General features: G+C 39.8%; 1 protein-coding gene across 10 annotated transcripts in view; it reads right to left on the bottom strand.

The window, feature by feature from the left end:
• Nek1 (NIMA related kinase 1) overlaps positions 1–12,699 on the bottom strand; it is a 134,614-nt gene that overhangs the window by 112,637 nt on the left and 9,278 nt on the right. For all 10 annotated transcript variants that reach the window (XM_029480465.1, XM_021169624.2, XM_029480470.1 and 7 more), the window contains one exon: positions 9,737–9,834. In XM_029480465.1, the coding sequence (XP_029336325.1) occupies positions 9,737–9,834 (98 nt within the window). The remainder of the gene's footprint in view (positions 1–9,736; positions 9,835–12,699) is intronic.

Raw genomic sequence — 12,699 nt, 5'->3', positions numbered from 1 at the left:
TCACAAAGGGAGACAACACTGGAGTTAGAAATTCTAGGAAAGAGATCAGGAGTGATAGATGCAAGCATCACCAACAGAATACAAGAGACAGAAGAGAGAATCTCAGGTACATTAGATACCATAGAAAATAATGACACAACAGTCAAAGAAAATGCAAAATGCAAAAAGCTCTTAATCCAAAACATCTAGGAAATCCAGGATAGAGTGAGAAATCCAAACCTAAGGATAATAGGTATAGAAGAGAGCAAAGATTCCCAACTTAAAAGGCCAGTAAATATCTTCAACAAAATTATAGAAGAAAACTTTCCTAACCTAAAGAAAGAGATGCCCATGAACAAACATACAAGAAGCCTACAGAACTCCAAACAGACTGGACCAGAAAAGAAATTCCTCCTGTCACATGATTAAAAAAAAACACCAAATGCATTAAATAAAGAACATTAAAAGCAGTAAGGGAAAAAGGGCAACATATAAAGGCAGACCTATCAGAATTACACCAGACTTCTCACCAGAGACTATGAAAGCCAGAAGATCCTGGGCAGATATTGTACAGACCCTAAGAGAACACAAATGCCAGGCCAGGCTACTATACCCAGCAATACTCTCAATTACCATAGATGGAGAAACCAAAGTATTCCATGACAAAACCAAATTCACACAATATCTTTCCACGAATCCAGCCCTTCAAATGATAATAAAGGGAAAACACTAACACAAGGAGGGAAACTACACCCTAGAAAAAGCAAGAAAATAATCTTTCAACAAACCTAAAAGATAGCCACACAAACATAATTCCACCTCTTACAACAAAAGTAAGAGGAAGCAATAATCACTATTCCTTAATATCTCTTAACATTTGTGGACTCAATTCCCCAATAAAAAGACCTAGATTAACAGACTGGATACATAAACAGGACCCAACATTTTGCTGCATGCAGGAAAAGCACCTCAGTGTCAAAGACAAACACTACCTCAGAGTAAAAGGCTGAAAAAAACGTTTCCAAGCAAATGGTCCCAAGAAACAAGCCAGAGTAGCCATTCTAATATCAAATAAAATTGACTTTCAACCAAAAGTTATCAAAAAAAGATATGGAAGGACACTTTATACTGGTCAAAGAGAAAAATCTACCAAGATGAACTCTAAATTCTGAGCATCTATGTTTCAAATGCAAGGGCACCCATATTCATAAAAGAAACTTTACTAAAGCTCAAAGCAAACATCACACTCTGCACAATAATAGTAGGAGACGACAACACCCCAATCTCAGTAATGCACAGATCATGGAAACAGAAACTAAACAGAGACACAGTGAAACTAACAGAAGGTATGAACCAAATGGATCTAACGTATATATGGAACATTTCATCCTAAAGCAAAAGGATATACCTTCTTCTTAGCACCTCATGGTACCTTCTCCACAATTGACCATATAATTGGTCACAAAACAGGCCTCAATAGATACAAGAAGATTGAAATAATCCCATGCACCCTATCAGATTACCACGGACTAAGGTTGGGCTTAAATTCCAACAAAAACTGTAGTCTCCCCTCCCCCAGCCTGAAACCTGCTTGCTCAGGGGTGGAGCTTCCTGCTCATTTGTTCTGCCACGCCCACTGCTGGACCGTGCCGCTTTGCTGTTTGGAGCCACACACATGCTCACCCTGCTACTGGACCCCGAGATCATTTGGTGGGAATCGGGTCCCCTCCCCCTTCCTTCATAACTGAGTGTCAGAACAAGTAAAATTGAGCTTTGATCAGAGTGATTTTGACTTGGCTCCGTTTCTTTCTTCTGCCCCGTCTAGTTCCTCTCTTTCAGCCCGAGTTGGTTCCTTGCAAGCTGCTGGTCGGCCGCAACAAAAAACAATGGAAGGTACACATGCACATGGAAACTGAACAACACTCTACTCAATAACTTGGGTCAAGGAAGAAATAAAGAAAGAAATTGAAGACTTTTTAGAATTTAATGAAAATGAAAGCGCATCATACCAAAACCTATGGGACAGGATGAAAGCAGTGGTAAGAAGAAAATTCATAGCTCTACGTGCCTCTAAAAAGAAACTGGAGAGAGCTTATACTAGCAGCTTGATAGCACAGCTGAAAACTTTAGAAAAAGAAGAAGCAAATACACCCAAGAAATAATCAAACTCAGGGCTGAAATCAAGGAAATAAAAACATAAAGAACTATATAAAGAATCAACAAAACCAGGAGCTAGTTCTTTGAGAAAATCAACAAGATAGATAAACCCTTAGCCAGACTAACCAGAGGGCACATAGATAGTATAGAAATTAATAAAATCAGAAATGAAAAGGGAGACGTAACAATGGAAACTGTGGAAATCCAAAATATCATCAAATCCTACTACAAAAGTTTATACTCAACTAAAATGGAAAACCTGGATGAAATGGACAATTTTCTAGACACATACAAGGTGCCAAAGTTAAAACAGTATCAGACAAACCATCTAAACAGTCCCATAACCCTTAGAAAAATAGAAGCAGTCATTAACAGTTTCCCAACCAAAAAAAGCCCAGGACCAGATGGGTTTAGTGGAGAATTCTATCAGACCTTTAAAGAAGACCTAATACCAATACTCTTCAAACTATTCCACAAAATAGAAACAGAAAGAACACTACCCAATTCGTTCTATGAAGTCACAACTATGCTTCACACAAACTACACAAAGACCCAACAAAGAATCAATCTCCCTTATGAACTTTGATGCAAAAAAACTCAATAAAATTCTTGACAACTGAATCCAAGAACACATCAAAACGATCATTCACCACGATCAAGTAGGCTTCACAAGGATGCAGGGATAGGTCAATATACCGAAATCCATCAATGTAATATAATATATAAACAAGCTCAAAGGAAAAAAAAAACCCACATGATCATTTCATTAGATGCTAAAAAAAGCATTTAACAAAATTCAGCATCCCTTAATGTTAAAAGTCTTGGAAAGATCAGGAATCCAAAGCCCATACCTAAACCAGTAAAGTAGTAGTCAACATCAAGCTAAATGGAGACAAACTTGAAGCAATCCCCACTAAAATCAGGGACTAGACAAGGCTGGCCACTCTCTCCCTATCTATTCAATATGGTACTCAAAGTTCTAGCTAGGGCAATTAGACAACAAAAGGAGATCAAAGGGATATAAATCGGAAAGGAAGAAGTCAAAATATCACTATTTGCAGATGATATAATTGTATACTTAAATGATGCCAGAAATTCCACTAGAGAACTCCTAAAGCTGATAAACAACTTCAGCAAAGTGGATGGATATAAAAATGAACTCAAACAAATCAGTAGCTTTCCTCTACTCAAAGGATAAACAGGCTGAGAAAGATATTATGGAAACAACATCCTTCACAATAGTCACAAATAATACTACATACCTTGGTGTGACTCTAACCAAGCAAGTGAAAGATCTGTATGGTAAGAACTTCAAGTCTCTGAAGAAAGAAATTGAAGAATATCTCAGAAGATGGAAAGATCTCCCATGCTCATGGATTGGCAGGATTAATAGAGTAAAAATGGCCATCCTACTGAAATCAATCTACAGGTTCAATGCAATCCCCATCAAAATTCCAAATCAATTCTTCATAGAGTTAGAAAGAGCAATTTGCAAATTCATTTGGAATAACAAAAAACTCAGGATAGCAAAAACTATTCTCAACAATAAAAGAACTTCTGGGGGAATCACTATCCCTGACCTCAAGCTGTATTACAGAGCAATTGTGATAAAACTGTATGGTATTGGTACAGAGACAGGCAGGAAGATCTATGGAATAGAATTGAAGACCCAGAAATGAACCCACACAACTACGGTCACTTAATCTTTGACAAAGGAGCTAAAACTATCCAGTGGAAATAAGACAGCATTTTAAACAAATTGTGCTAGTTCAACTGGCCAGTCAGCATGTAGAAAAGTGCAAATTGACCCATTCTTATCTCTTTGTACAAAGCTCAAGTCCAAGAGGATCAAGGACCTCCACATAAAACCAGAGACACTGAAACTTATAGAGGAGAAAGTGGGGAAGAGCCTCCAACAAATGGGCACAGGGGAAAAATTCCTGAAAAGAACACCAATGACTTATGCACTAAGATCAACAATAGACAAATGTGACCTCATAAAATTGCAAAGCTTCTGTAAGGCAAAGGACACTGTCAATAGGACAAAAAAGGCAACTAACAGATTGGGAAAAGATCTTTACCAACCCTACATTCGATAGAGGACAATATCCTATATATACAAGAACTCAAGACGTTAAGACTCCAGGAAATCATATAACCCTATTAAAAAATGGGGTATAGAGCTAAACAATTATTTTCAACTGAGGATTATTGAATGACTGAGAAGCACCTAAAGAAATGTTCAACATCTTTAGTCATCAGGGAAATGCAAATCAAAACAACCCTGACACTCCACCTTACACCAGTCAGAATGGCTAAAATCAAAAACTCAGGTGACAGCAGATGCTGGTGAGCATGTGAAGAAAGAGGCACACTCCTCCATTGCTGGTGGGATTGCAAGCTGGGCCAACCATTCTGGAAATCAGTTTGGCAGTTCCTCAAAAAACTGGACATAGCACTACCTGAGGACCGAGCTATACTACTCCTGGGCATATACCAAAAAGATGCTCTAACATATAACAATGACACATGCTCCACTACTTTCATAGCAGCCTTATTTATAATAGCCAGCAGCTGTAAAGAACCCAGATGTCCTTCAGCAGAGGAATGGATACAGAAAATGTGGTACATTTACATGATGGAGTACTACTCAGCTATTAAAAACAATGAATTCATGAAATTCTTAGGCAAATGGATGGAACTAGAAAATATCCTCTTGAGTGAGGTAATCCAATCACAACAGAACACCTATGGTATGTACTCACTGATAAGTGAATATGAACCTCCAAACTCCAAACAACCAAGATACAAATATTCACAAACCACATGAAACTCAAGAAGGAAGACCAAAGTGTGGGTGCTTTGATCCTTCTTAGGAGAACAAAATACTCACAGGAGCAAATATGGAGATAAAGTGAAGAGCAGAAATTGAAAGAAAGGCCATCCCTGAGACTGTCCCACCTGGGGATTCATTCCATATATAGTTACCAAACCCAGACACTAGTGTGGATGCATGGTAAAAGGAGCCTGATATGGCTGTCTCCTGAGAGGCCTTGCCAGAGACTTACAAATAAAGAGGAGGATGCTCATGCAGGGTCCCCAATAGAGGAGTTAGAGAAGGAGTTGAAGGGGACTGCAACCCCACAGGAAGAACAACAATATCAACCAAACAGACTCCCAAGACCTTCCAGGGGCTAAGCCATCAACAAAGGAGCACACATGGCTCCAGCTGCATAAGTTGCAGAGGGCGGCCTTGCCATGCATCAGTGAGAGGAGAGGTCCTTGGTCCTATGAAGGCTTGATAGATGCCCCAGTGTAGGGGAACTGAGGGCGGGGAAGTGGGGGGCGGAGGTGAGTGGAGGATTACCCTCATAGAAGCAGGGTGAGGGAGGATAGGATAGGGGGTTTCCTGGAGGGAGGGACGAGGGTGGGGGGTGGGGGGGGCCAGGAAAGGGGATAACATTTGAAATGTAAATAAAGAAAATATCCAAAAAAGTTTTTCCAAAAATAATTAAAAACAAATACTAGGGCTTAGTGGCTATGAGCACGGACTGCTCTTCTGAAGGTCCTGAGTTCAAGTCCCAGCAACCACAGGGAGGTTCACAACCCTCTGTAATGAGATTTGACGCCCTCTTCTGGTGCATCTGAAGACAGCTACAATGTACTTACATATACTAAATAAATATTTAGAAAAACAAAAACAAAAACATACTAAATCTAAATAAAACCTGCTTATTTTTTTTTGATATTTACTGAGTAAGAATAGCATAAAATTCAAAATACTTCTCAGTAATGACATAAGCATTTTGAGTAGAGAAAAATGACTTCAAGAGTACAGAGTAGTGGAGACCCACCAACAGCTGCAATGAAGTGTGTATCTAAGTGAGGCGATGTATGCAGAAACAGCATGGAGGGTCAGAGAGAAGCACAGCTGAAGAGAAGGCTGAGTGCAGTCCACCCACTGTGAGAGCTAGAAGGACAGAAACCATGCCAGCATCACTTCACTTCACAGGCTTCTCCTGTTACCGTGGTTCTCATATCTGTTCTTCTTGATACACATATACTCAGCAATGTCAGATATGTGCAAGAGCTAGCTTTGCAAAGGTACTAAGAGAGCTCATAAATTAGGGGTCAGGAAATTGATTCTGAAAAGAGACTGGTCAGTGGTGGCACACACCTTTTACCCTAGCCTTCAAGAGACAGGCAGGTGGCTCTCTGAAATTTGAGGCCAGAGGGTCTACAAAGTGAGTTTCAGTACTGTCAGGGCTACACAGGAAATAGCTGTCTCAAGAAACAAAACAACAACAACAACAACAAAAATAGGAAAGAGGGGGCATAGAATACACAGTTTAGGCTTAGCAGCCATATGGTCTCTTACCTCAACTTTATAAGTAATAAAGCAAGTATAAGTTATTTGCAAGCAAATAGATTTAACTATGCTGGAATGCTACTTCATTTACAAACAAAGATAGAGGGCTCAACTGGGGCTATAAAGAGGGTTGGAGAGAACAAGCCAGTAACTTACTAATTCCAGAGGGTGATGCTCTAGTCTTAAAGATACAGAAGAGCCAACCCAGCCACCAGATAACGAAGAGCCAAAAGGTGAATACATACACCAAACTAAGCAGCAATCTGAGAGACAGAGCAGCAGGGAAAAGGCCTTTCTGTTTCTGAGCTCTTCATAGTGGGACTTTTTAAAAAGATAAACTTCGAAGTTAAATGCAAATAGGTTCAAAACCTACTATAAGATTTGGGGAAAGTTATTTAAGCTCTCTTAGATTCCTTATCTATTAAATAAGAAAAAGTATCTAGTCACTGTAGCCTCCCCCAGCCAGAAGCTGGTACAAACCTTGTCGCCACTGAGGTGGGGCCACCTGCGGTGCAGCTTTCTGACTTGGCTGGCTCCTTTTTGAAGTGACAACTGCCCTGCTGCCTCAGCTACCTGCTGAGAGGCTGAACCTGTCTTCCCGAGATGTTCCTGAGGTAGCTGACTACCTGTGGAACTGGCAGACTAGTGCTGACAACTTGACAACAATACATCAAGAAGCCTGGCGACAGAGTGCTGACAGAATGGCTCCAGGCACCAAGAGTGGACTGGGGGGCGGGGGCGGGGGGGGGATGGGCCTTTCCCCTTATAAGCACGGTCTCTTAATAAACATTGAGCCTTGAACAGGGAATCATCTTGGCTCCATTAATCTCTCCCGCCTTCTAAGTCTTTTTCAGCCCCAGCCTGCCTTCCAGGTGTACCTGGTTCATATAGGCCGCGGGCCGGTATACAACAAGTCATAAAGAGTTAAAAGAACAAATACCACCCTTCATCCTCCTATACAAAAACATGCAAGAAACTGAAATTGGGTGGTAAAGAGAAATGCGTCAGAAAAAAGACAGAAAAGAGCAAAGATAATCAGCTATGTAAAAAATGTAAAGAATTGATTGGCGGTAGGCACACAGCAGGAGGAGCTGAGGTCAGTATTGGAGCCTGAAGCAAACATCTCAGGGCTCAGCAAAGCCTCAGTGAGTTACCTCAAAGAGGCAAAGCCCGAGAGTCCTGACCCAGACGCTCCCTTGCTGCTGCACTTGTTGCTGCGGGTTTCTAAGTGCTCACTGAGCAATGCAATCACAATGCATAAGAATAGTGGTGGTTTCCCAAAAAGCAATGTCACTCAGATTAATGACTTATTGAAGATTTCTGAGAAAAATTAAATACATGTGTGGGTAAAACATTAGGTCAAGGTACATAAAAGTACAATGAATGGTCAGGATCTTTTGCCAGCTGCTTTGTACCAGAAAACCTAGAGTACAACACACACATGAAAAACATATTCTTAGTTACTTAATCAACGGTCTGCTAGTGTCAGAGAGTAAGAACAAAACGAGGCAGGTTACTAAGGGCTCACTAGTTTCACCTACAGGAGGCAGGCTAATAACCAAAGTTACTGGATTTCAGTGGCCATTGTTAACCTTGAGTGTCTGTGTCCACTGTGAAACCTGACTGCCCTGGTCTTATAACTATAAATTTGCTGATGAGCTTCGGTGTGCACCTTAAGGACTTAGTGCTATGTAGCATGTAGATTGAATAGATTCTTCTTTTTCTGCTGTTTTAAGAAAAGTAAAGATCTCTGAGCTAATGTTCTCTAGTTGACTACTTATTTATTTTATGATGAAACAATATAAGAATAGGTCGATGGTTAACTGTCTTAGATGAATTTAAGAGTTGTATTATATAGGAATAATATGATGTCTATCTCCTTTCTTGTAACTGAAAACTGCTACCTGCCAGTACAAGCAATACTGGCTTTTTAAGTATTTTGGCTTGCTTAAATTCTATTCTGTTAAACTGTAATAGAAAAACTACTACTTTAGAACACAGATGTATTGTGGGAAGAACCCACATGGGAAACTGAGTAAACAGGTATGGGACTTTGGATAACTTGTTTTTTAAAAAAAAAAAAAAAAAAAATGAGCCTTGCCAGGCAGTGCTGGTACACGCCTTTAATCCCAGCACTTGGGAGGCAGAGGCAGGNGGATTTCTGAGTTTGAGGCCAGCCTGGTCTACAGAGTGAGTTCCAGGACAGCCAGGGCTACACAGAGAAACCCTGTCTCAAACAAAACAAAACAAAAAAAACCTTGCAGTCATTGCGTATAACTGAAACTCAAAAGTAAGAATTAATTGCAGTGTGATATTTTTTCCATGCATAGGGGATTTCATTAAAGGTACATAAGGACTAAGAGAAAATAAAGTTGTTGGGCCCACATCTCCTTGGATTGCTGAACACACTGCTGGAGCTGGTCCAACTGTTGGGACTTGAGCTGAACTTTAAATAACAAAAGTAGAATAATAAGGTAGTTGAGGAAAGATGTTACATAATAATCAAGAAAAAATACAACAAAGAGGAGAAAGTAGATGTACAAATACAAATTCCAACAACAGAAAATCCATAAATATCTGCTAAAATAAATGACAAGAGATTATGAAAAAAATATCTAAAAATAAGGCTGCTTTGGTAAGGTGGGCCATACTTTGGAGTCCTCAGTAGTCAAATCAGATTTCAAACAATGGCAAAGGAAAGGCTTCCAGATGTAGAGTTATTTAGCAGGGCTATATCCCTGGAAGATATGGTCAAGTCAGACTGACAGGACAGAGAATAATCAACCAGTAATAATGAATAATTAAGTTACATATGCATAAGCATATGCACGTGCACACACCTACATATACATGTGGGATGTAGTTTATACCATACATACAAGAATATATTATTGTAGGAAATGAGACAGAGAACTAAACAAAGATGGAAGCTAATTAGAGATGTGACTAAAATATAAGATCTAATACCAGCTTGCCCTAGCAATTATCATTAGCATCCATAGATAAGAATGAATATATCCAGCTGGGTGTGGTGGCACAAGTCTACAGTCTGAGCACTCAAATGGTAGAAGTGGGATGATTGGCAGTCCCAGGCCAGCCTGGGCTATGTGAGCCTCTATCCCCTGCTCCACTCCCTATCCCTCCCCCTGACCCCCACTTCCCCAAATGAATACCTACAGAATCACACTTTGAGTAACCGGGTAGGAATCAAGCTCCTCCACCATAACTCACCTGGTCTTCCTGAAACAGAGTGCCCTTCTGAGCATTTATTCGTTTGAACAAATCGCCTCCTTCACAGTAATCCATTACTATGTAGAGAGAGCCATTTTCTACAAAATATAAACATTAAATTCCATTTTAAAATGTTGCATCAAAAGCACAGTGAAATTAAGTTAAAGACTTGCTTAAAAAGTATCAGCTAAACAAAGAGTACACCATCTTCAAAACGTTAGGGCGTAAGGTCTAGGTACTCTGCCTCGACGGGTTATACAATGCCTTAAGATTCATGCAACTCTGTTATTGACCACTTCCCCACAAGAACACACCATCTGAGTAGAGAACTGTTCATACTGACCTTATTGACCTTAATACATTGAGAGTATAAATAAAATACAGGACAATATACTTCCGTTCAATTTCCTTAAATGTTCTATATGTAGAGAAAAGGCATGAGCAGACTGCTCCCAGCTTGCTAGCTGCTAGGCACCTAAGGATATCTGAGAATCCCAGCACACTGGAACAAAAGAGAACGCACACTTTCTCTTCTGCAAACCTGAAGAAGTGGCCTTCACCATCCTTTTCTTATGAGAAAGTAACTTTGTTTATAGTTTAATTAAGCAACACATCTAAGAGTTGACTGCAAACAGATTTCTCAGTCTGCAAGGACGTTTGGGTCATCTGGAACCAAGATAAGCTATTGCTAGGTAAATAGCACCTGGTGAGGAGAAAACATGGGAATCTTTATTCTGCCTTCTGTATAAAACATGCTGAAACTCTGAATAAAGTGTGCACTGGCTGACTTGGCTGTGTACCCCCTGTCCTGGTTAAGGCTACACTCATGTAGGACACCATTGATGCACTCGATGTTGACAGTTATATATAAAATCATGTTTTCCCACCAATTTTCAGAGCCCATATCTTCTATTTGAAATGATCACTAGGTTTTAGCTTTGAACTACTCACTTGAATTAATTATTCACTAAACACAAACACAACAATAAATGCTATAATGAACTCTAACAATTCAAAAATCAAATAGACAGTCTCTACCTCCAATCTTGGAGTTTCTTTTTATTCTATGCAAACAAACAAATAAATAAACTGCATATTTGTTAATGGCATGAAGATGGTACAGAGCCATAATAATTTTCATATTCTTTGTATTTTTATATCTTTATGCATGGAGAAATGTCTAGAAAACAATCATTCCTTCTACCACCAACTTTTTTTCACAAAAGAAGAGTGGTCAATCTCACAAGTCCCATTTGCTGAACAATGACTAAGGAGACTATCACACCGGGAAGGTGGTGCTCCTACTCCTCATGGCCTTAGGATATGCACAAAGGCTATATTTCTAGAAATGCTCATTTCTCTCATTTTGTGGTGGCATTCTTATTGGGGGTTCTTATATGCTCTTGTGATATACTGCCTAGAGACTAGAAACTTACCTAGATTAAACCAATTAGGAATCTGTATGATGCCAGGTAGTAGTGGCACATACCTTTAATCCCAGCACTTGGGAGGCAGAGGCAGGCAGATTTCTGAGTCTGAGGTCAGCCTGGTCTACAGAGTGAGTTCTAGCACAGCCCGGGCTACACAGAGAAACCCTGTCTCAAAAAATAAAATAAAATAAAATAAAATAAAATAAAATAAAAATAAAAAGAATCTGTATGACTATGACTGGGATGAAGAGATAATTAAATATACATGCTAGAAATGACAAACAGAATGGGGCTGGAGAGAAGACTGAGTGGTTAAGCACTTGTAGAGACCTGAGTTTGGTTCCCAGCACCCACATGGTGGCTCACAATCATCGATAACTCCAGTTTCATGGGATATGACCTCCAAGTGGAGCACCAAATAGGCACCATTCACTACATTTAGACACACAGAGGCCAACACACACATAAAATAAAAATAAGCCTTGGGCTGGTGAGATGGCTCAGTGGTTAAGAGCACCCGACTGCTCTTCCAAAGGTCAAGAGTTCAAATCCCAGCAACCACATGGTGGCTAACAACCATCCGTAACGAGAACTGGCGCCCTCTTCTGGAGTGTCTGAAGATAGCTACATGTACTTACATATAATAAATAAATAAATCTTTAAAAAAAAAATAAGCCTTAAAAACAACACTATGAAAAAAATCTCTATATAATCCCCAAATTGCACATGGTGTGTTATCACTTATATACTTATTAATATGTAGACTATTTCTGGGAGGAAACAAAGAGCAGTAACGAGAGTTAACTCCAGGTAAAAAATGATGGCCTTTCAAAGATAGTTGAAAGCAAACCATCTATGTTGTGTAAGCTAAGTGTGGAACCAGGAGGCATGTTGGAGGCTAATCTGTATCAGGAGCTGCAAGATCTCGTATCAAAGCTGGAGATGTAACTTAGTGCAAGTGAGTGCTCAGAACATATAAAGCTCCAAGTCTGATCTCCAGTACTAGAGTATGGGGAAAGAGGGAGGTGGGAGTATGGGAGGTTCCATAGAACACAAAGACATCTGAGAATTGTTGGGGATGTAGCACATGAACTAGTTCTACTTTGTGCTACTCAGATACCTATTATTCACAAGTAAAATTTATCATTTCTTCTCTCCTTCCAATCTCCCCCACTTTTCCCTCCCATCCATCAACCCACTGCCTGCATGCTTGTCAAAGTCATTCTTTGCCAAGGCTGGCCTCGAACAATCCTCCTGCTCCTACCTCCCTAGTGCTAGTATTGCAGGCGTCTTGCACAACACCCAGCCAATACTTATTTAATATATAATTATCAGAATAGTATTTTCTATTAGAGACATAATGTATGTGCATTCGTCTAATATCGTATTTCCACCTGTCTGTCAGATTACTTTGCCCAAGACTACAGATACATAAAAACCCCATTATCACTAAGAGGCTCACAGGATTTTAAAGACTCTCTAAAACCCAAAGCAACTACTATAAGTTGATACAGTTTCAACGTCAAACAAGAA

Source organism: Mus caroli, chromosome 8, assembly GCF_900094665.2.
Source record: "Mus caroli chromosome 8, CAROLI_EIJ_v1.1, whole genome shotgun sequence".
Classification (NCBI taxonomy): Eukaryota; Metazoa; Chordata; class Mammalia; order Rodentia; family Muridae; genus Mus; species Mus caroli.
This window is presented reverse-complemented; position numbering and strand designations above follow the sequence as displayed.